Below are 24,647 nucleotides of genomic sequence, written 5' to 3'. Positions count from 1 at the left end.
GAACATGCCTTTAATTCATCAGTCTCTCTCAAAATCTCTTAATTCCTTCTGTTGGTCTAACAACTCACTAGAAGATTCTCAATCTTCATTGCATATTTTCTAACTTGCTTGAATTCTCTGCTCAGAACATCTTTAGGCTAGTTTCACAACTCCAGTAAGTATTTTACAGAAGTCTTAAAAATCCTACAGAAAATCCAAAATATTACAGTACCTTTCCCTCTCAGAAGCATTCCTATTACATATAATGAAGTCTGAAAAAGTATCGAGGGCTGTATCAAATAAGTCCATTACAGATTCTATTATTCAACGTTAAAAAGGTCAACAAACATAATTCTAGTGACTGCAAAGATTGTCTGGCCTTACCTAGAAATCTGTAACACACTGCACAAATAATACAGGCAAACACTATCTGACTCTCACACAGTTTGGCCTTAACTCTAACAGATGTTCAGATCCGGAAAATTACTCCATTAACTCCATGTATCAGTCTTCCTGCTGCAAAAGTACTGGTTAATACACTAATACTTACCAGCAGACACACTAAGGATAAATACTTGTGAAGCCACCAGAGTAGATAAGCTTCCTTTAAGGAGCACTTTACCACATAAAAATATAGATAGAAATTCTGGGCCAGCATGACAGGAGACGAACACAGTAAAACAGGCTCAGCTATTGCTTTTCTACACTGCAATTTTCTTCCCACCTAGACTCCCCCCCACTGAAAGAAATCACACCAATAAAATTAAAGTTCTGCCGCAGTATTTCTGCTTGGATAGAAATACTATTTTGGAAATGCACACAGCTTGCCAGGAGTCCACTAGCACATTTTTTGCACTTCAGGTGATTATTTTGTTATTTAAATGCATAGGACAAACATCATCATCATCTCCAGCCATTTCAGATTCTGAAAGAATTAATTAGTAAGACTGGCTGGAGGAGCAAAGCAGTTGATTTCACTGGCAGGTATGTGATGCAAGGATGTTACAAGTTTTAAACTCATATCCAGCTACACCATTCTGTGACTCTCAATCAGTCCTTATTTGTAACTCCCCTCCATCAGCTCTGAGTAAGGTCTGCTTTAATATGCTGGATTCTTACCGCTTGGGAATTTGTAGTGGCTGAAGATCACCAACTGGCAGCCCTTCTGGTGTGAAATATTTCAGTAATTCTTTAGCATCGAGCAATGTCAATGACTCCCGCTGGCTGTCTTTATGCCCCAGCAACTGCTCAGATGAATGTGCAAACAGAGAAACTCTGAAAAAAGGAAAAAAACCAAACAAACACCAACGACCAATCTAAGATTTTTTTCTTTTCTTTAGTAATCTCATGGTATTAAAAAAAAATAAATTAAATAACTGCTAGTCTGGAACAATTAAACTATTGCCGAAGTAAAACGAATAAGCTTGCTCCTTGAGAACATTCACACAAATGTTCATGATAAAGTATATTTGATGCAAATTCTCTAGCATTCTACTAAAAAGAAGTAATTTCTTCAAGAATTTAGAACCATAAAGCCACTACTGCATGCAAACTTCCACTCTTTTTTAGTGTCTTCAGTCAAGTACAGCAAAGTTCTCTCTTTTCTACTGTTGAGCAATATGCTGTACACTGATAGAGGATAAGAAAGATCATCATTCAGAATACAATGAAATAAACACTGACTATGAAACAGAAAGGTCCTTCAGGAAGGTTTTCAAAAGCTAATTAGAAGGAAGAACTTTACCCGTCTGAGAAAGAAAACCCATTAATAATAATAACAGCGACAACCACGAAAAAGCAGAGATCTAATGTGAGAATTCCTCACATGCAGAACTCCAATCTAAGCCATGGTCAACTATGGTATTTGAAAGAGAGAAATGGGATGGAAGTGATTAAGAAAAACACAGTTGGACAACCGGCTGTAAAGGTCTCTCAGCAAAAACATTAAGACCAGCAAAGACTATTAAGTCTTATATGAAGTGAGAACTAAACTTAAATCAATAAGCTGTATTAAGTGACAAAAAGGTCTACAGGTTTCACTTGAAGAGTACTGAAGGAAAAACATAACTAAATGTAAATTTCAAACATAAAGCCAATGGGATCTTCAACTTTAAAATGACTTGAGACATGACTTAAGTACTGACTATCTTGGAAATATAAGGAGATTAGAAAGACATGCTGACAAAAAATGCTAAATTATCTCTATTATTTAGGGCATGTTGGGAGAAAGAAAAGCTTCTATGTGTTTTTCCGCCAAGGCTACTATTTTCTAGAAGTGTCATTTTGGTAACTCAGTTTTAGAACTATGCTATTTTAAGTTAAATTTCACTTGCATTTAGTCAATCAAATTCAAAACAATACTACTTTCAATACCCAGAAAATACATCTTTGGGAATTGACAAAAAATTAGTTTTAGCCGTAAGCAATATTTTCTTTGGAAGATTATACTATACTTGAAAACAGTTTACACAATGGCTATCAACATTTGAAGTTCCTCTACAGTAATGTTCAGTGGCCGCTGCAAAGAAAATCTTCGGTATTTCATTATTACCTCGTTTTTTGTTTGTTTTTTTCAAAGTTTTCCAAATTCTGAAGAACATGTCTTTCTGGCCATTCCAATGGATTTGTCTCCATTAAATCAGGCTCTGCAAGAAATGTATGGTGGATAACCCTTAATAAGCAATCTTATTGTTTAAAGAAATATATATGTATAAACCCATATATATACACATTCCTTTATATATAGATATTCCTTAATGCATATATATAAATTACATAAATAAATGGAAAATCTGTCTGATGATGCAATCAGAAACTTTTTCTGCACAATTTTTTTGTCAAGGAAAAGAAAGGAAATAGGTAAGGCAAGGGTCGTTTCAGTTTGCAAAAAAACCCTAGAAAGCTACTTCACTTTTCCTTCCATGTTTTCCTGTTTTGGTAAAAGTAACAAATTGATGACCAGTAGGAAAAAACATCAAAAGAGAATAAGCAGCGTACTTCCTAAATAACAATACTCACCACAAGTCACAGTGCATGACATAGTTTTATTGGAAACCTTCTGTAGATCATGGTTAGGAAGACTAGTGTTGCACAGGTCCAAAAAACATTCTCTTGTAAGTTTTAATAAAATTTTGAACTCACTGGTAGAAATAACCGGAGGCTTCTTAGCCAATTCCTTTCTCTCTATAAAAGGAAAAAGAAAAGGTACTGCACCTACTAAGTAACAAAGAACAACTGGACCCTGCTAAAAACTAACTAAACAAGAACATATCCACCCAAAACCGATAACACAAGTAAGTTAACTTGACATTTACTATTGTACCCTTTAGCAAGACATGGGTGGTTTATTCCACAGACAAGTGAAAAAACTTAGCAGTGAGAATAGCTGAAGTCACATGTGAATCCCATTTTTACAGTCCTTTAATTTCTGTATACATGCATTTCTGAATACATCCAGGTTTGGATTCCCCAGAGACAAATATCTTGGACTTGCTGAGCCTAAATGTGAAAAGCTGCAGTCTGCAGAGCCTCCCACCCACCTATTTTTGCTGCCGTTGCAGGAGTGTGGCTTCAGTGTAACTAAGAGCCTGTTCTGGTCTCTTTGGTCAGAATATCAAGGGCCAGGTAATTCTGGTATGATTAGGGATGATCAGTCAATCCCAACTGCTCCTATTTAGTCTTCATCCTAATGGAAATGGATGATCCACTCGAAATTAAAGCACAAGCTCTAAAGCAGCCCCAAGCTCAGGGCTGAAGCTGACAGGACTCTGAGAATGACTGCAAGCTGGCAGGGGGCAGGGCGTGGAAGACGAGACTATTAGCAGGAATCTTCTTTTCTTTAAGCTGCTATTCTGTTAATAATAATACACTTATATTATCTTCACAGAATGCCATTTTCTATAAGCCAGCCAATCTCTCAGAAGCATTTTTTCTTTTAACTGAGTCTCTTAGAGCAATGGACTTGGATGGAAAAAATCAGGACACTCAAATGTACTTCTCTGCAAAGTCATGAAAATCTACGGAGGATGACCTTTCAGCTGTTACAAACGATGCTTCATGATAAATCTAACAAATATCCAATGCATATTTTTCCTCTGTTGAAGACTTTTGCAATAAAGAATAAATTTTTAAAAACTCTGAAAAATCAAAAACAGAATTCTTATTTTTGTAGAAGACATATCCAGCAGTAAAGGTTTTTGGGGAAACCATCACAGAATTACCACAAAATTATTCCAAAACTATGCTCAAACAGAGTAATAGTGTAACAAGCAGCCACCCACCTTAATTCAGTGTTCTCTTTTTCATTATCTGACACACAATCATGAACATACTACAAAGTTTCTTTTCAAACCTTCACTATTTCTTCACAAAGTGATCAACTCACTTCGGTTTTGTAAACTGAGCCATCACATTCAGTTTGACATACAGAGCTTTCAAATACTTTTAATGAGAATTACCAGTGCTTTCCCCATTACTTACTGAGATATTCTTTCAAGGTAAACACTTGGAGATGAGACAGTTTCATTTCTCTCTGTACAATCTGCTCTCCACAGAAGCGTGGCAGCGACTGGATAAAGTCAGCAATACAAAAGCCTGTACAGATTAGGAGAAGTTTTTATTAAGAATCTCTCACAGGACTTTGGAATCATTACTTCTTTTTAGAAAACATAAACATTGCAGACATAAAAATTTCACATTAAAAGGAAACAACCAGACTTTCAAATATGGCTAATCATTAAAAAAACCCCAAACAAACCAATTACAATTGAACATCAGGATAACTTGGAAGAGATGCCTGACTAGCGTTTTTGAATTTCTGTACAAAACCAATATGACAACACAATTAACTTGACTAACATTTAAAGAGGGTAAAAAGATCCTAAGTTTGATACTTAGGATCAAAACAGAAAAGAAAGAAAAGTTTTCTCCCAATATGTGGTCAAGGACTTTCAGTTCTCTGACACTGTACTAATGGGATTTTAATTAGGATAAATGGCAAGTAGTCAGTCATATCACACACTGATTTATTTCGATAATAAGGAATTAAGTGGATAAGATGCAGGTCACTGTGCTCTTTTTCTTTGCCAGCATTATTGAAACAAATACAGGAATTAGTAGAGTTAACTAGTATGTGTAGTTGTAATAGGATAACTATTCTAAGATAAATGTCTAGATATATGCTCTTACCTAGTGGAGCAGCTATGATACATCAGTGAAATAGGATTTTCAACAGATATTTACCTAGGTTTTTGGCATGGGCTGGGCAGTCTTTACATCAACAATACATACTTTTTAAACTTTAAGTTTTCACGAATTTGATTTGCACTAATATTACCTGGATGTCCCTTTAAGAAACAATTTTCAACTAATCTCACTGACTGTAACTTTACATAGTTGATTTAAAAAATATGGTAGCAGTAAATTCTGTGAATAAATAAGCTCACTATATTTTTTATGAATTTGACAAATATTGCTAATAGACACATTTATAAAAAATGTAATATTCTTCCTTGTTTTCTCCATTTTAACACTGACTGGAATGAATAAAAGGAACATATGAAATTGAGCTGCATTTGCCTGCATTCAGATATCCTTAAATAAATAAGCAATTACTCTTACTTGACTCTGTTTCTTCTGCTCTTGTCTTTAACCTTCCATTTACTGCAGCAAGAGTGGCCATACCATTGATCTGGCCAGCTGAATGAATCAGGGTTGCTTTACATCCTCCAGAGCCGTTGCCTTGTAGCAAGAAATAATATTGGCAAGATTCTCCTTTCAGTTCAACTTCTGGAACTTCACAAACATCAGGACATAACTGTGAAACACCCTCAGAAAAACAGCTTTAAAACAAGCTATAATCCACCATCAAATTTCTTACACTTGCTCTCTTCTGTTCTGTGAGAAATCCTGCATCTTTTGAGGAGAAACAGCAACTACAGGTGATATTTAGCCCCTGTAAATCTACAAACTGAAGAGTATGCAAAATAAATGAACGACAGCAGCAAAGCTGAGCTGGACAATGCTGCTGGCTTAAAGCCAGCACATTACCAGCACCCAACTCCTGTGACTGTCAGGAGGGCCAGCTTTCTAATGCAGACTACAAAGTATATCTGGCAACTCCAACCACCACTCAGAGAAGTTCTTTAACTGGCAAAGTTACATTTCTACCATGAAACAGTGAAGAGAAGTTTCTGTTCTGCTAGGTAAAAAAAGGCTTTTTTTCATATGTGCATTGAAATAATATAAGTGTTCACTGGAAGAACATACAACTGTAGAAGAAAAGGAAATACTATACTCTCTTCCCAAGGACACTGCATTATTCATTAATGGAAGCTTCACTCCCTACTTTACCCTTGTGCATAGCCTGGGTGAGAGATAAAGACATTCTGTTTTTAAACACTGGCATATAGTTTGCAGTTTTGAAAATAAATTATTGTGGGACTTGACAGAAAAAGTGGAAGGATGGGTTTGCTATCTTTTTAGACAGAAAACATTTTATAGCACCTTGGTAGATGCAGTAATTGAGAGAATGAATACTTCTTGATGTACTAAGCTTTAACAGTCAAATAATTTCATACTTGCAATACTATCTCAATAATTAATGCAACAGGAGCTTAATATTTATTAGCATTATAAATTTTTGTTAGTAACAAATATAAAATATTCCAGTATTTCTTGAAAATTTTAAGCTGGAAGCTGAAGGAAAGAGAAGGGGAAACCATGCTACCTCAATATATAAATCCAGAGAAAGAAAATAGAACAATAAAGTGAAAAAGATTCCAGAAACATTTTCACTATTGTCCCATTCCCCTAGTAATTTGAAATATTTTCCTTTTCCATTTTATCTTGGCATCTCATAGCTGATTCCTCACAGGTAAGCTTTTATTTTTCACTTTAATCTTAGCATTTGAGAACTACCAATTCCAAGAATTACACCTTCCCACAGATCAAAGACACTAAGGATTCACAAATGCTTAGTACAGTCAGATTAGTAGTAGCCACTAAAAAAAAATCAACACTTTTCAACTAAATAAGCAAACACGTTTAAATGGTCATGTTTCTCCTCCCATTCTAAATTTTATTCAAGAGGCCTAATAAGAACCTATTGTGTGTTACTGATCATAATTATAGTTAATATTTGTACAAAACCCTTCCACTGGAACACAGGACAGAGATCTTGCAGACATTGGGGATCTCACACTCATTTGACTGCATCAGTAGTGTCTCTCCAATAAACATAAATACTGCTGCTGCATATGTATATATATATATATACACACACACACATATATATATGTGTGTGTGTGTGTGTGTATATATATATGTGTGTGTGTATCTCACACCCTCTCTACCACCTCCAAACATGCAGAGATAATTTTAAATCTATATACTTCCAGTATCCATTCCATAATTAAGCTTCTTGCCCTGTTATACAACTCTTCCTAATTCCTCTCAATTTTTTCCTACCCCTAGGGCTGAAATAATATCAGTCTGCCAGCCACCCTCATCTGCATACTTGTTTACAAAAGCTACCCAGCTGGCAACAAAAACAGTCAGTCTTAAAAGAGAAGGGAAGCACCTAACTGAAGCATGCTGGAATTCCATCTGCAGAAGCAAACCTCTATGCCCATGGATTTTACAGTCACCTTACAAAGGTGTGTGAAAGCTGGATCTTAGCTGAGAGACAGGACACAAAAATGGTTTAAAGAAGATGCATTGTTTCCCCAAAGCTTGTCATGATGTTATTATCCATTTTTTCCTGAAAGTTTGCATAGCTGAACTTGGCATTCACTAAACTCTTTTGTGTCAATGAATACAACAATCACTGACCTAATTTCACTGAAGACAAAAAGAGAATCCCAAATGCATAGGAAAAACTCACCATATATACATACAGGTACACAAATAGATATAGCCACAACAAAATGTACCTACCAGTAATGACCTTGGGTTTCCTGGCCATATATTCCTTCCATTTCTTAGTACTCAGCTGGGCAGGAGATGGGATCACTACACTGCTTACATTACATGGCAATGTAAATAAAGCTCCCACCTAAATAATGAGAGCAAGTACAACACATGCAATATTACTGAAACCTGTTTTATATTTCAGTCTTGAGCTACCGATTTGGCATTATTTCAAGTGTACTTCAACTGATGAAAAACATCTTAACACATCTGTCAATTCACATCAATCAAAATGGAACAGCATTTGACATAGAAGCTGTAAAAGTTTTATTTACTTCTTAGTCCAGTTGAGAGATCATTAACTGCTGAATTTCTATTTTATAGATAAAAAGATATTTATTACCTATTACAATTCTTTCAGTATTCTGGCTACAAACACTGCTGTAGAGTAGTATCCAGAATGAGAACAGAATTCACAGATATTAGTTGGCATCAGTGACTCTGCATTCCTTTGAAAAACAATTTTATTTTTTTTCCTTCCTACATATTACCCTTCTCCATTAATCAGATACTGGACTATGTTTATGTCTCTATATAGATTCCAGGTCAATAAGCCCTAACAGAAAAAATGCACATGTATTAGAATACTCAAGCAATAAAACAATGCTATTACAGCTATTAGAAAAGCCTACAAATGCACAATATTTCCAGCAGCAGACTGAAAAAAAATCCCTATGAGAAACTGTTATCTTCAAAATATATTCAATTCATCATGTGCAGACTCTAAAAAGTAACCTGTCAATGTGTTTTGACTGTTTTGGCTTCTACTTTAAAAAAAACTAGTGGAAATGCAAGCTCTTCGACTGTAAAAGATATTTGACCAAATATTCAGTACCCCTAAGTAAAATGAAAATTACCTGGGATATTCACCAATATAAAACCATTCTAGAAGATATTTTTGGTACAGCACTAGAAAAAGGACCTTTTCCTTTTCTGGCTAAGTATAATGGAGAATGGAGAGGCAAGGGAGAAAAAAAGTCACTAAACCCCTAAATAATAAACTGAAATGAAACATACAGCCTGATAATGGGATACCATCTCCACAGCAAATAAAGAACATAAGTTATTAAGAATAACTGTACCAGCATTTTAACATTGCAGGTTTAGTTTTGATTGGCATAGATTTATTATAAACACTAAAAAACTTCCCTAAACAAACATGTATCACCTTTTATGTAAAGGTGATATTCAGGAAAAACATCTTCAAAACAATACTGTGGCTATGAATAATCACACTATCATTCCAAGGCAAAGGAGGGAGGGGGGAAATAGGATTGTAAATGTTTCATGAACCCTTTTTATCCAAAATCAGAACATAAAAGCAGAATATGCACATGTAAAATAAAAAAGCTTACCACTTCAGAGTAGCTAGATATATTTTGTAGGCTGCACATGTGCCTTTTTAGCCTTTTGCTAAAAAAATCAATAGTTCAATTATGATAGCACAGAAATTATCTGTCAGGATATGATTAAAAGTTGCAAAATGTTTTAGCAGATTAAAACTTAGCTTAGGTAAAGAGAAAAACATCTTTAAAAGCTCTATTTGCTTTAGAGCTAAATATTGAAGAGGCTTACACAGAGACTAGGTTTAAAAATATTATTCCTGTATCTTTTATAGACAATATACATACTTCCATTTTTCTGCTATATGTAATTAAAAAGAAGTTTTCACCTTCCCAGAGAGAAAAGAAATCTGGTCCAAAAGCAGCGTAGATGTTTTCTTTGTTCTTGACAGGCTCCTGAATGGAACAGTTTAAGGAACCTCGTCTTCACAAAAAACTCTGCATCTCAATTTTCCAAATCAAGTTCAAAGAAGGACTGCAAGTGTTTAAGTTTTTATGCGCTTTGATACAACAGTATCATAAAACATACAAAACTCACCACAGATACTTATATATTCAAAATCATGGAAGACTTATACATCCTAAGCTACTATTGTTTCATCAAGACTAGTACCCAAAGCACATACATTTAAAACCAATAGTAATACACCTTGAGATCTCTGCAGCATACACACAAAAGAAAACTGCTCTGCTACATCTTGCCACAGATTTTGCCCCTGCACAATAAAAACATGATTTGTGGGCAAATGATCCTATATTGTGAAGCATGCTACCTTCATTAATTAGCAAGGCTTCAGGGTTTTTAAACTCACACAGAAAAAAGCATTTCTCTATTCTTTTCCCACAAATAGCATCCACATCAACAGACAAATGATATGTGTGATAATATCAACACTATCTGGTCATTGTTAGAGTAATTTAAATTTCAAAATTAAAAAAATCCAGTGGTGAAGAATCACTGACTATTTTGGCAGGCTAGAATGGAATGAGCCCTTGCAATCCCCATCTCTCTATTGTTTGCACAGGTAGATTCTGATTGTTTTTTTTCTGCTATAGACAATTATCAGTAGTAGTTTAGATGCTTAAAAAAAAGGATACAGTTCAAATTCCAGATCTGATATAAAAATGGAGGGTAGATCAGAGAGCAACACCATCTGTAAAAATTCTAGGGCAGGACCATAGTAATGAAAAACCTGAAAAGACATCAAATCAAAAAACCTGTAACACAATGTATGATGTTATCTCAGTATAACTTTCTCAAGTGTTTTGTTAGGGGCATTTCCCTTGCAGATAACATCTGAAAGAGGTATAAAAGATATAAAGGAATAGAAAAACAATTCACAATATTATATTAAACATAATTATATAAAAACCAAGGAGAGTATTTAATTCTGTTTAATAAAGCTTACTTCCTAGAATGTCAACCACGTGCATCAAATGAGTTCTAACTCTTATCCAAAGAAGAATAAGTTCTGCCAGGAACAGACAAATGCAATCCAAAATGTATATATTTTAACAATGAAATAACAAGTTCATAATTGATATCAATTTTTATAAACACTCATTTTTGTTTTCATCAACAGATATGATTCTGGAGTTCCTATCAACTGTCTACTTCCAGTGGAAAACATGAAACAGCAACAGTGTAAAAAAACCCAAAAAATCCCAAACTTTTAAAATTAAGTGGAAAAGGTTAAATTAATACAGAATTCATAAATTAGATATGTTGAGTATTAAGACTGAACAAAGTCTCAATTTCTACTTGAAAAAATCTTGGTATGGTATTTCTACGAAAAACAGATGAAATTTTAAGGACCTGTTTTGATAACACACATGAACAAAAGAAGCATTCCTCAATCTTATCCAATCCAAACTTTTATGTTTAACTTTCAGTTCTGACTAGAGTTTCCCCAGTTACTAATTTTCTCAGGAAAGTAAAACAGATGAATTCTAAAAGTAAAAGAAAGATCAAGAATAATACTTGCTTCTGGCAAAGCGTCAGTATTCCTTGATTGCTGCTCTTTTTTACCAGCAAGGCAAGAACTTAAATGTGCAGTCCTGAATGTCTTTGCTGAAGTGCTTTTTATACAAAATTCTGGAAAGTCAACTCCTGATCCAAACTGGAGGGAAAGAAAGACAATAAATGTGTCAAAAAAAGAGACAAAAATTATTTCTTTTCAGCCAGTTAGATGTATTATTATTTTTAACAATTAGTATTATATTTGTTTCCATCAGATCTGTAAAACTAAGTAAAAGTACTGCACTTAGATAACCAAGTACTAAATCCAAAACCTTAATACTGAAAACGTAAACAATGCCTTTCACAGTCACAAAGTTTTCAGTCTTTGCTGAAACATGAGATGTGCTCTTGCAACAATGACTTACAATTACATAATAATTATTTGTGATAGATAGAAAACAATATAGTTTTGAACAATAAGTTGTCTCAACAAATATTTCAGAGGAGAGCAACGGGATTTCAAGTTCAAATCTTGATGCATTAACCTCATTTATCCTTTCATCATGCTAAAAAAGCAAGTTATTCCACCACCCACCCAGACAGATTGCACACTAGTTCTTTGAATTACACTGTCAAAACCAAATCTGGCTTAAAGCTTAAAATGCACTGTACAATACACGCTCTAAATGAGAAACATAGATGCTTTAAAAATTACCACAGCTGAAAAAATTATTTTACCTTTCTTTCCCATATCTGAATCCTTCCTCTCCAGAGTTCCTTTAAATCAATAATATTCATGATATCATCTGAAGACACAAAGTCTGCTGATAGATAGTCTGCAATCTTTTGCCAGCTACTGAAAAAACATGGAGTTAATCTTACTGAATTTAGTATTACAAATTAACATGAAGTGCAGTTTGACTGAATTTACCTATTACCTCTTAGCACTGAACGGTCTTGTGTATGTTAAGACAGACATATATAGCTTTGTATTTCACAAAGTAAAAAATATTGCAGAATTTCTCATTCAGGCTCTGTAAAGGAAGGTGTTCACATGCTCCATGAAGGTGACAGCAAAGAACTTTGACAGAAATCAAATAAGACTGGCAATGGCAAGCTGCAGGCAGACCGTAGTAAAGTTGGGTGCTAGAAGCTGCAGCAAAGCCAGGTAGCCATCACTGGGGCTATCACTGGTCCCTCTAGATGGTTTATAGTTAATCTTCTAAGCAGAGTAAATATGACTGCGGCACAAGCATTACCCAAATTCAACAAGAGAGAGAACAGCCAGTATCTGTGGGTTCTAGTGGCAGTCTGCCTTCTAAGTGAAATCAGCACCATCAGCAGAACAGGAAGAATAAGTGAGGCAACTTTCACCAGAGATACTCTATGCCCAAATGGCCTCATTTTACATAAAAGGCTTCTCAGACAACTGCAAGAGAAGTGTAGGGAACAGAATAAAGGTCTCTATGTAACCTTTGTTGGTCTCACCAAGGCTTTCGATACTGTGAGCAGAAAAGGTCTGTGGCAGATTTTGGAACGTTTAGGTTGTCCCCCCAAGCTCCTTAAAATGATCATCTCACTTCATGAGGATCAGCACGGCCAAGTCAGATATGGCAATGCACTTTCTGAGCCCTTTCTAATAACCAATGGCATGAAATAAGGTTGTGTTCTTGCACTAACTCTATTCACAGTCTTTTACAGCATGATGCTCCAAAGGGCCATGGCAGACCTCAAGGATCAGGACGGTATCTACATTCGATACCATACTGATGGAAGCCTTTTCAACCTAAGGCGACTGAAGGCCCACACTAAGACCTTAAATCATCTTGTCCGGGAGCTGCTTTATGCTGATGACGCTGCCCTTGTTGCCCACACAGAAGCAGCCCTGCAGCATTTAACATCCTGCTTTGCAGATGCTGCTGAGCTCTTTGGGCTGGAAGTCAGTTTAAAGAAGACAGAAGTTCTCTATCAACCTGCACCTCAGGAAGTCCCCCATCATCCCCACATCACCATTGGCCAATCAGACCTCAAATCAGTCCAGCAGTTTAATTACCTCGGTAGCCTCATCTCCTCGGATGGTAAGATTGATGGGGAGATAGACAACAGGTTAGCAAAGGCATACAGTGCTTTTGGAAAGCTCCACAAAAGAGTTTGGCGTAATAAACACTTGAAGAAAAGTACCAAGATCAGTGTTTTCAGAGCCATAGTGCTGTCTACTCTCTTATATGGTTCCGAATCATGGGTCATCTACCGCCACCACCTGCTTCTCTTAGAACGCTTCCATCAACGCTGCCTCCGTTCATAGAACGCTTCCATCAACGCTGCCTCCGTTCAATCTTAAACATCCACTGGTCAGATTATGTGACCAATACATCTGTTCTAGAGCAAGCAGCTGTCACAAGTATTGAGGCCATGTTACTGAGAACGCAGCTGCGATGGGCAGGGCATGTCTCCAGGATGAAGGACCACCGCCTCCCTAAGATCCTGCTCTATGGTGAACTCGCCACTGGCTGCTGCAAGAGAGGAGCCCCGAAGAGAAGATACAAGGACTCCCTGAAACAACATCTCAGCCTCGGCCATACTGATCACCATAACTGGTCTACTCTGGCCTCAAATCGGGAGGCCTGGAGACACACCATCTATAACGCAGCTGTTTCCTTTGAGAACGCACGCAGGATCACTCTCAAGGAGAAAAGACAACACAGAAAGAATCGTGCCATGTAGAATATACCACCTAGGGAGTCTTTCTGCTGTTCCTTTTGCAATCAGATATGTCTATCTTGCATTGGCCTCATTAGCCACCAGCGTGCTTGTAACAAACGTGGATAGAGCCTTTCCCAAATCTTCGTTCGCGAAGCCCAGCCGTGATGACATAAAAGGCAGCAGAAGCATTTATTCAGTCAAAAGCTGATTCCACAGGATGATACCAATGAGCACTGAGATCAAATGCTCATGGAAGTCCCTGCAGTAAGTTTATCATCCTCTATATACCTCAGAGAGTACTATGTAGTAGGTATATTGCTTATTCTATCCAGGGACTGAACATTCAACTTTTTAATTTTCAACAGTTTTATTAATTTAGGATTAAGCTTAACCACACATTCTACAAAGCAAACTTGAATCTTTTGGGCATGGAGGGGAGGGGAAGTGGAGGTAACTTTGCCAAGTTATTCAGTATCCACACAATCATTCACTGTGTGGGGGGAAAAAACCCCAAACTACTGTGATTTATCATGGCCTTTTTATGTCAATTAGAGGAGGACAGTAAGGAAACTACTGGACTGAATTTCAACTTGAATTAATAGCCTCAGTGACTCTTCAGAATAATAAATTCTTCAGAAGCATATAGGAAGTAATTGAGCATTTATACTCCTTTTTCAGAAGGGACAAATCAGACACTATTCTTCCTCCCTGAAATGTAATACCAAAGATAATTAAAGTAATGTAAAATTTTAAGTAAAATCAGCAGAGGTATGGATTCATTTTAAAAAAACCTGGAAAACTAAAATCAATATACAAGTTATTATGTAGCATAGTACAACAAATTGAAAACACTGTATGCACACTAAAGACAATAGGGAAGAGAAAAAATTTTACCTTTTCCTCCTAGAGAAAACAAGAAGTTCAGAGGACTTGCTTTTTTGCCTGCCTCTCTGGTTAGGGCATGTATTTACAACAAATCAGCATGAGTAATTCCTGCCCTCATACAGTAATAGACTAATCTATGTATTTTCAAAGTAAATATGTAAAATATGTAAAAAAATATGTAAAACCACTGACCTATGCTAACACAAAACAGGAGTGACCTTGTTTACAGCCCTGAAATAAATGCCATACCCTTTTGCATCATTTGCTGCAATAGTGATCTGTGCAGAATGCCATTCTCTCAGGTGTTTCAGGGCACCAATAGCAGGTAAGCAGTCTTTCAACTTGGGTCCATCTCGTTCAACAGCCTGCAGTATTACATCAACCATCGCTCTGCCTATAAAAACAGTTATATATGACTCAAAGTACCATGATTCAGTAAATTATTCAATCATTTAAAGATAGAAAAGTTCTGATTATCACTGATTGCATTAAAACGGGCTAAAATATCAGCTTCAAGTAACTTCAGTGAGATCTAAAACACTTTCCATGCAGTTTTAGCTCATCACTTGCTGCTCCTCTTAAATGAACACAAAACATTTTGCCATTCCCTCAGTGACAGTGGTTCTATACCTTTCTCCTCTCTTACTCAGCACTGACAGATGAGAGTTGCCTTCCATACAACTATGCTATTTCATTTCCCTTCTTTTAACACTCTAATCTCTAGATTTAATAATCTAGATTCAATCTCTAGATATACTTTCTCATAGCACTGAGAGGCCACACATCAAATCCTGTGTCCAACTCTGTCCTTCCTCAGTTCAGGAAGGACATTCAGGTGCTGGAGTAAATCCAGAGATGGGCAATGAAGCTGCTGAAGGGTCTGCAGCACAAGTCCTACAAGGAGCAGCTGAGGGAGCTGGAGTTCTTTAGCCTGGAGGAGGCTCAGGGGAGACTTTCTCACTGTCTGGTGAGACAACCTTCTTTCAGGTGGTTGTAGCCAGGAGGTGCTTGGACTCTTCTCCCAGGCAATTAGTGATAGGACAAGAGGACATAGTCTTAAGCTGCACCAGGGGAGGTTTAAGTTGGACATTGGGAAGAATTTCTTCACAGAAAAGGTGATTAGATATTGAAATAGACTGTCCAGGGAGGTGGTGAAGTCACCATTCCTGGAGGTGCTTAAGGAAAGACTGGACGTGGCTCTTAGTGCCATGGTTGAGTTGACAAGGTGTTTAGTCAAAGGTTGGACTCGATGATCTTAGAGGTCTTTTCCAACCTTAATGATTCTATGATTGTCGTTCTTCCTACATTCCTTTGCTATCCCAAATCAACCACTGCAACATTACGTAACCCTAACCTGCAAGGTGATACTTATCTCCAGTTCGTAAAATCTAAATCCAATAGTTCTGATATATTTTTCCTTCTCAGCTTCTTGACTCCCACCCACAAGCAGTCAGCTGGCAACTCAGATGTAAGCCTGATGTCAACATCTTCCTTTATTTTCATAAAAAACTTCCTGTTGAGTTTTGTGTTGCTTACTACTATTACGACTTTGACGTCATGTTAGGTGGAAAAATTAATTATATAAATATCCACCTTAAGCTCTACTGACATACAGCCTTCCAAAGAAACAAGCAAACTAGTCCATAAGCTGATTTGCAATGCCAACCATGCTCAGTTCTTTAACTACCTGCAAGAGCTGCATTAAGGTAATTCAGCTAACAAACTAATATCCTCTGAATTTTTTAATTTGACTATGATTTTACCACACGAGTTTTTAGAGTAATAACTAAGAAGATAATCTCCAATGAGACTGCTTTTTAAAGAGAGATTACCTGGGGCAGGCAGTTTATCAGCTAACTGATGCAGACTTTCAGCAGCTTCATCATAGATACTGAAAATGAAGAGCAACATGGTTAGAAACAAAATATAAACAAAATAATTTAGAAACCAAAAGGTACAACTAACGAGGACTACCTGATGTAAGTATCTTACATCTTTAAAACTCTGCACAAACATATACCTAGGCAATGAGAAATACTTATCTCCTCTTTTACTGAGGCAGAAGTAAGCCTAATGACATCAAAATAATCTGCAGTAAAACTGGAAGTAGGATTCAAGATGGATTAGCAAGTAATTTTTTTCTGTATATATAGATGTCAGCTGTTAGGAAACTGTTCAGTTACCCTATAAAAATCATCTGCAACTAAAAAAATTAAAGCTATGTTAAACAAAATAGAATTATTTTCAGTAGTAGTAAGGGATTACTAGTTAACATAGTTAACTGTTGCTTTGGTAGTTACTTTCACTTGTTAAATTTTCTTGATTCCCTTGGGTTATTACTGTTAAATGTTAGATCAATACACTTGCAATTAAAATATTAATATGCATACTCAGTCAGAGACAGTGACTCCCGACTGTTATTGTCGTCTTCCTCCAAGTTTTGTATGGCTCCCAGGTATTCATCAATGCTTGTTTGGAGAGAGTCTTCAGTTTTCTGTGTGTCAACATTTACCTCCTCCCAATCAGAACTGCAATACTAACCAAACAAAAAGACTTTATTAAGCAAAAAGAATTTTGAACATCACAGTTTTAACTTGCTCTACAGATAGGCAGACAGTTAGGGAACTTATATTCTGAAAAAAAAGTGTATCTTACCTGATAATAACCGCATATAACATGACTTGCAAAATACCATTTCTTTGCAACTGGAATACCAGCCACTGAACATGCTGCAAAGAGATACAGCAATTATTTAAAATAATAGATCCACTACAATCTATTCTTCCTATTATAACAAACATCTCTGTTGAAAGACTCTCTGTAAGTCATTTAATGTGCCACAATGACTTGAGTTCTACTTTCCTTTGGCATTGTAATTAAGTTCTAAACATATTACGATGTAGATAAGTGTTTCAGCAAGTGTCTTAGCTATTACTGACCTTCTGACTTTTAATAAGAAAGAAAAACTTTTACCTCTTCTCTCTTCTGGGTAATAATGCTTTCTATTTGCAGGATCTATATCATACCTGAACTAACACACCTTTCATAAATATGGTTCAGAGAGTTCACAAAATGAGACACTCTCAACATTTCTATGCAATAAAAGCACAGAAGTTGAAAACAGCTCAATGTTCCCATCTCCATGAATTTTAAGAGCTTATAGTGGTTTCCCCACACGAATCCCAATAATATGACAACTGTGACAAGCTTTCAACAGTTCAACAATAGACATCCAAAACAAGTAAAGAACTAAGAAAGCATTTATTAAACAAAACAGAACAAAACCTGCAAGGTGATATTTATCACTTATCACATCCGGCCCCTCAAAGTACTAAAGCAGATCTTAAGAAATCTACTTTAAGATTATAAAATGACTTAATAAATACTCGTGGATTAAGATTCTGAATTGTTACCCAACAGACAAATATTGCTTCCACTGAAAAAATTAGAAGATATTATAGGAGCAATGAAAATATCATGCTTCCCACCAACTTGAGAAATGAGCCCTTTTCTACTTTTCCTTGTTCAACTGGAATGAAATTCGTCAACTTTTCAAAACCTTTCCCTTTAATTTCTCATGTCCAGTCTATCTAGTCTCCTAATACCTTAGTTGCTGAATTGTCATCAATTCTCCACAGAAAAATGAGCAGCAGGAGCAGTCCCACACCACTGCATTTGGGTTTACTTTCATTTCCCCTCGACCATAAGATGTGCCTAGGTCAATCCCCGGTAATGCTTACCTTACTGTCCATTGCTATATTTACCTGGGAATGCGCTCACATCTGCGTTTATAGATGTGTTACAGCTTTCTTTCAGGAACTGATACATATCTGCAGCAGTTCCAGCTGGAAAAAAAAAAAAAAGTTTTTTCTTTTAAATTACTGAATTATGGAAGTTAAATCTTACTTTCCTGGAAATACAGCATAAAGTTTGGTGTAATATTAGAAGTTATATCTGATTATTTTTTTTAAAGAGAACCATCAACTGCAGATTTACAGGAGTTTTAAAAAGGCAAATTTTGCAAAATTCTCATTAAAGTCCTGCTCATGAATCGCACGACGGAGTTATATGGCAGCGTCGAAGTTTCTGCAGGTTAAAGTCACCGAGAAACCAACGCGGGGTTTAAGCAAGCAGGATACAGGAGGGGTTTAGGAGGCGGGATCCGGAGGGGGTTCAAGGAAGCAGGATCCAGGATGGGTTTAAGGGGGCAGGACCTAGAAGGGTTCAAGGAGACAGGATCCAGGAGCAGTTTAAGAGGCAGGATCCAGGGGGCATTCAGGAAGGCAGAATCCAGGAGGGTTAAGGAGGCAGGATCCAGGAGGGGTTCAAGGAGGCAAGTGTTTGTCAGCTCCGGGAAGAGTTTAATGAGGCAGGATCCGGGGGGAGGTTAAGGAGGAAGGATCCAGGGAGGGCTTAAGGAGGCAGGATCCAGGAGGGGTTCAAGGAGGCAGGATCCAGGAGGGGTTCAAGGAGGCAGGATCCAGGAGGGGTTCAAAGAGGCAGGATCCAGGAGGGGTTCAAGGAGGCAGGATCCAGGAGGGGTTCAAAGAGGCAGGATCCAGGAGGGGTTCAAGGAGGCAGGATCCAGGAGGGGTTCAAAGAGGCAGGATCCAGGAGGGGTTCAAGGAGGCAGGATCCAGGAGGGCCCGCCCGGCCGGGCCCCGCGGCCCCAGCCCCGACCCCGCGGCCGTACCTGGTCTGGGCCCGCCCGCGGCCCTGCGCTCCCCCCAGCTCAGGAGCAGCACGTAGCGGTCCATGGCCGGGCGGGGACCGGGACGGGAGCAGGGCCGGGGCCGGGGCCGCTCCGAAGGTCCCGCGCTGCCGCCCGGGCGCCGCCCCTCGCAGGGCAGCGCTTCCGCTTCCCGCGGGCGCGGCGGCCCCGGCGCTCCCGGCCCTCGGCGCGGGGCGGGATGGCGAGTTACACCAAGGCCGCCCAGGTGAGCCGGGGCTTTCGGAACCCGGGGCCGTGAGGGAGCGGGTCAGCAGGCCCCAGTGTCGGTGCTGAGGGTTCCCCTGGCAGGAGCCGCCGTGTGCGGCACGTCCGAGGAACAGAGATCCCCGCAGCGGCCGGGGCTGTGCGCGGCCTGGGAGCTGTGCCCTTCACCGGGCGGGACGGGGACGTTGGGCATTAAATATCTTGCAGCGATGTTACAGTTCGAATAGCGATAATGGGGGCTTCCAGCAGGAGATCTGCATTTTTGAAACAAAATCCTCAGGGCCTGTAACCTTTCAGTGGTGTTATGCATGTACATCGTTCTGTATCGTGGTGCGCCGTCCATTTAACGGTTATTTTAAGGGGATGTCGATGGGAATTAATTTCTTCCAGTATTTTTGAGTGTAAAAGAAGCGTTGATTTAATTAAAGAAGCTGGGTTGTGGTATCGTGAGCTTTTACTGTTTTAAGTACTGCCTCTCTTTTTCTTCAGCAATGGGCCACTTTTGGCAGAGCCTGGTACCTCCTGGATGCGAAGATGCAGCCCCCAGGAAAAATAGCAGCTGCGACTGTCATGAGACTTGAAGGCAAACATAAACCTATTTATCATGCACTAAGTGAGTGTTGTAGGGGTTGGAAGCAAATTTGCTTTCTTTCACTTGTATGTTTATTCCAATTTCAGTTTTAAAATCAAGCCTGATATAAAAGAATACATTTTTCATTTGCTTGTAAATTATAAATTAATTTGTTTTCTTTCTCATCTTTTTTCATCATACCCCTCTACAACTTTATGTTGTTTCTTTACCAATGCATATCAAGCATGTTATGAATTTATAGTTTATTTTAAGTAGCTGAATTACAGTAGGTTGTGCTTTCATTATTTTAAAAAAATCAAAATATGTTTCATTGCATTGATTTCAGATGTAGAGATTTAATTCACAGTGCACATAATGAAACACTGATGCAATTCTTGGTTAGATTTTCTGAATGCTACCTTTCAGTATGCACACAGCACCACAGTCTTGGAGCGCTTCTTCATTCTGAATAAGGTACAGAAAAGTTCTGTCTTCATGAAGTAGTGGGCACAAACTGAAACACAGAAGGTTCCCTCTGAACATCAGGAAACATATTTGTGAGAATGACTGGAAGCGGTTGTCCAGGAGGTTGTGGAGTCTCCATCCTTGGAGATTTTAAAAAAATGCCGTGCTTTTAGCAGGGCAGTCGGATGACATGACCTTCAGAGGCCCCTTCCTGTCTCAGACGTCCTGTGATGATCAGGCTGGAACCTTTCAACAATGACTATGGGAGACATAATCATTGTTGAAAGATACTTTCTTGTTTAAATAAAACAATCATGTTACATTTCTACAAGTTAGAAGATTCAGCAGTAACAATGCATCTGTGCTATCGTTCATTACTTGTAGTACTGTAGTGCCTGTCTCACAGGAATAAGTGTTTTATAAATAGTAAAAGGTTGATCCCTCATACTGCTGGTCCAGTGTTTCCTTTAACACCCATGCAGATTTTTCAAGAGATTACTGAAACATAAAGGAAACCTTGAAGTTTGTTCATGCATGTGAAATGTACATACTAAAACTATACTTGAACTGTTTCATAATAGAAGGTAGGATTTGTAGTTGTCTAAAGATGTTTTAAATACCAGAGTTCTGCTGCTGCAGATTTTGTGGTATCCACAAGATGTCACTGGAGACTTAAGGCTGTCTGAAAAACAAAGCAGATGCTGAGAGGAAGGTTTTGATTTTTCTGTGGGAAAGATCTTTGACACTTCTATGTCCATGAAGTTATAAAGTCCTGGAAAGTCATTTCAAGGGTAACTGTATTTGGTTTGGAGTGTTCTATAAATCAGTACTAAATTCGCATTACACATGAGATTGACACTGAGAGGTAACTACTACTGAGACATTTGATATTCCCTATGAGAGCAAAGTATGCAAAAATTCGTGGTTGATGTACTTAACGCTTTTTTTTTTTAATGAACTAACAAATCTTTTAGTGTCTTTGAAATAAAAATTCCTTAGACAGAATAACATTGTAGGGATGTTTTTGTTGTTTTGTTTTTGATTTGGTATCCAGATTGTTAATTTGGTGTTCATGCAAGTGGAAAACCGTTGGCAGAAATTTCTTTAGATGAGCTTATTCTGTCATCTTCCCAACAAAAAAACCAAAAAAACCAATGCCCGTTCCCTAATATTTATGTAGACACACAGTATTTTTAGAGCTGGACTGTCAGTGAAGATGTTTAAATTGCATTAAAAGAACACAAGATTAAAAAATTGTAAAAAAACTTAAATAAGATGTGAAACTTGCATTGATTAATTATGTGCTGCTATAAAAAATACATGTTCAATTTAAGCCCTGCTTTGTACAGCTGCTTTGTTATCTACTCAAAAATGTTTTAATCAAGTGAGTCTCTTCAAATATTTGTGTTCTAATATAGTGATGGAAGTGAGAGTGACCTCTGGACAAATAGTTTTCCAGCTGATTGAATATGTGGTTATGGGTTATATAGCTGTTCAAGATCATTATTTCTGAAATGAAAAACTACTCTTTTCTCATATTTCTATGGTATTTTTGAGATAGTTTGGGTTTTATTAGCACTTTATCAGTATAGAAGATCTAGTAAAATAACTGTTTCAGACAGGGTGATAGATTATAGACTTTGCACTTAAAACACTTTTGATGTTAAAGTTGCTGATATAAGTCTAAACATGTGTATGTGCTGTAACATTCACTTCTGTTTGATTGATGAAAATGTGGGAGTTTTCCCAACAGAGCTATTGGAGGATTTTTTAGGGCTTTTCTCCCTTCTCCCTCCCCCTGCTCCCAACACTAAACTTTTTTTTTCTTTTATATATTTAGCCCTAAAGTGTAATTATTTAATAGAATTATTTTACTTACCCAAAATGTTCAGTCCTTCAGTAAACATAGGTACTGCTTTTATGAAATAAAATAAATATTTTGCATCATTTGGAACTAACCTTTTTTTTCCCTGTTTTTTTTTTTTTTTAAATATAGGTGCATATGCAGCATAATGTGTTGAGTAGAATAATACGCTTGCCTGTAAGCCACACTTCCAGATCTTAGCTGAATAATTGCAATGATTTAATTATGTAGTCTGGTGGTATTTTACTTCTCGCCTGCCTTCTAACCTGACAGTACTAAAAAATATTGTAATTAAGGTTGGTATTTAGGTGCTGATTTGGATAGTGTGACTCAAAAAGCTCAGATCTTTAAATTTCAGCTTTATGAAATGCGTGTTTATGTGCTACTACATATGTATCACACACATAATAGTTGTTATTTTGGTTGATTTCCCCTATGGTTGTCTTTAATATTTTCCACTTATTTCTAAACCTTGTAGATGACTGTGGAGATCATGTTGTCATAATAAATACAAGACATATTGCCTTCTCTGGTAACAAGTGGGAGCAGAAAGTATATTCTTCACACACTGGGTAAGATTTATAGTATATAATCAAAAGAGCTTGTGATAAATTTAATGTCATATTTTCTTGATAATGAAAGTCTTTTTATAGCATATTGGTTCAAAAGGGAATTCCTACTTACGGTTTTGGGGGGTTTTTGGTTTAGATTGCATGTATTACAATGTTTAAAATGATGCAAACCTTTTTCTTCCTTTTTTTCCTTTTCTTTCCTTTTTTTATCCCCAGTGTATTGTTGTTAGGGACATCATCTAACTCAAAAGTAGTTAGAACAATTGAATAAGTAAACAGATTTGGTGAACCAGGTTGTGTCTTGTATGAACCTCTGGACACAATGATCTGGACTATTCTGTTTAGTGTGTAATAAGATATTTCTATTGACACTACATATTTATTTTATATATAAATATAAATAAAATTAATTAGACGATGAAAAAAATTGGAAAAACTAGTAAAAAATGAAATGCTCTCAAGATGTACTGATATACACTACATTATTGCATACAGTAGTGTACAATATATTATTCTGGCAGACATAACTTGTTTACAGACGGGAGCGCAATAATCAATTACAGACAGTGTGGCAGTGATCCCATCAGTGCTCCTATTTTATACAATGATACTACTATAAATAATAATCTCTAAGTGTCAAAATGTATCCATTTGGGAGATGTATAAATCATGTTGAAAAAGCTAATTTTGCTGGTGCTAATGTTGCAATCCTGAAATTTCTTTGCTGAATCGCTGAGAAATTCTTGTTCAGAGTTGATGGAAATAAATGTGTGATTTTTTTTTCTCCACTCCCCGTATGACTTCTTAAAATTTTCAGTAAAACTGATGTGTAAGTTGAAGCACTTGCATAAGAATTGTACAGTTAAAACTAATACTTAATTCCATGCAGCCCTGTGGACGTCTTGCTGATGCTGGGCTTATTTTCATTTCACTTAGGCTGATACCTAATAATGTAGTTAAATCAAAATGAAACCCAGCTTAACCTGACTTCCATGTAATTTCTTACTTCACTCTATCATTCATTTAAAGCTTATGTATAAATCTGAATTAGTGCAGTTATCCACAAGATATCCCATAGACTTTAGACAGATGGATCCATTGCAATAAAAGTAAAATTTTACAACTGTAGATATGCCAAGTCTTGCTAAGGTTTATTTAAAATAGTAAGAAAATAATAAATACTACTCAATATGGATGTCTTGTATGTCATCCACAGACTAGTTTTGAGTCTTGATCGTCTGGAAATATTTCCAGGTTTTGCATATCTTACTCCCATTGTACTCTGTAGCTGTTGTGGTATATTTAATAAGCAGTTTTAAAGATATATCCATCTGCTTGTGAAGCACAGGCTTTTTAATACTCAAGTGAATAAAAAATTACAAATGGTGTCAAACTTGGATA

The 24,647-nt window shown here is 37.0% G+C and overlaps 2 protein-coding genes across 4 annotated transcripts in view; one reads left to right on the top strand and one right to left on the bottom strand.

The window, feature by feature from the left end:
• Window positions 1-19,649, bottom strand: part of MTBP (MDM2 binding protein) — a 29,991-nt gene extending 10,342 nt beyond the window's left edge. For 2 of the 3 annotated variants that reach the window (XM_017826407.1, XM_017826409.1), the window contains exons 1-16: window positions 19,532-19,649; window positions 18,603-18,683; window positions 17,494-17,567; window positions 17,229-17,374; window positions 16,671-16,729; window positions 15,088-15,232; window positions 11,989-12,106; window positions 11,276-11,410; window positions 10,389-10,483; window positions 9,620-9,686; window positions 7,915-8,032; window positions 5,599-5,772; window positions 4,459-4,572; window positions 2,998-3,162; window positions 2,531-2,624; window positions 1,099-1,254 (exon numbers count right to left, since the gene is read on the bottom strand). In XM_017826407.1, the coding sequence (XP_017681896.1) occupies window positions 1,099-1,254; window positions 2,531-2,624; window positions 2,998-3,162; window positions 4,459-4,572; window positions 5,599-5,772; window positions 7,915-8,032; window positions 9,620-9,686; window positions 10,389-10,483; window positions 11,276-11,410; window positions 11,989-12,106; window positions 15,088-15,232; window positions 16,671-16,729; window positions 17,229-17,374; window positions 17,494-17,567; window positions 18,603-18,683; window positions 19,532-19,595 (1,805 nt within the window). In that variant the 5' untranslated portion in view covers window positions 19,596-19,649. The remainder of the gene's footprint in view (window positions 1-1,098; window positions 1,255-2,530; window positions 2,625-2,997; window positions 3,163-4,458; window positions 4,573-5,598; window positions 5,773-7,914; window positions 8,033-9,619; window positions 9,687-10,388; window positions 10,484-11,275; window positions 11,411-11,988; window positions 12,107-15,087; window positions 15,233-16,670; window positions 16,730-17,228; window positions 17,375-17,493; window positions 17,568-18,602; window positions 18,684-19,531) is intronic. The other variant, XM_017826408.1, reaches the window with a different exon arrangement.
• Window positions 19,650-19,656: 7 nt separating this feature from the next.
• Window positions 19,657-24,647, top strand: part of MRPL13 (mitochondrial ribosomal protein L13) — a 29,715-nt gene continuing 24,724 nt past the window's right edge. Inside the window, exons 1-3 of the mRNA XM_017826411.1 lie at window positions 19,657-19,775; window positions 20,264-20,387; window positions 23,153-23,246. Of these exons, the coding sequence (XP_017681900.1) occupies window positions 19,749-19,775; window positions 20,264-20,387; window positions 23,153-23,246 (245 nt within the window). The 5' untranslated portion in view covers window positions 19,657-19,748. The remainder of the gene's footprint in view (window positions 19,776-20,263; window positions 20,388-23,152; window positions 23,247-24,647) is intronic.

The sequence above is a fragment of the Lepidothrix coronata genome, unplaced genomic scaffold, assembly GCF_001604755.1.
Source record: "Lepidothrix coronata isolate B3197 unplaced genomic scaffold, Lepidothrix_coronata-1.0 Scaffold126, whole genome shotgun sequence".
Lineage (NCBI taxonomy): Eukaryota > Metazoa > Chordata > Aves > Passeriformes > Pipridae > Lepidothrix > Lepidothrix coronata.
Note: the sequence above shows the minus strand (reverse complement) of the source record. Positions and strands in the feature narration are given on the sequence as shown.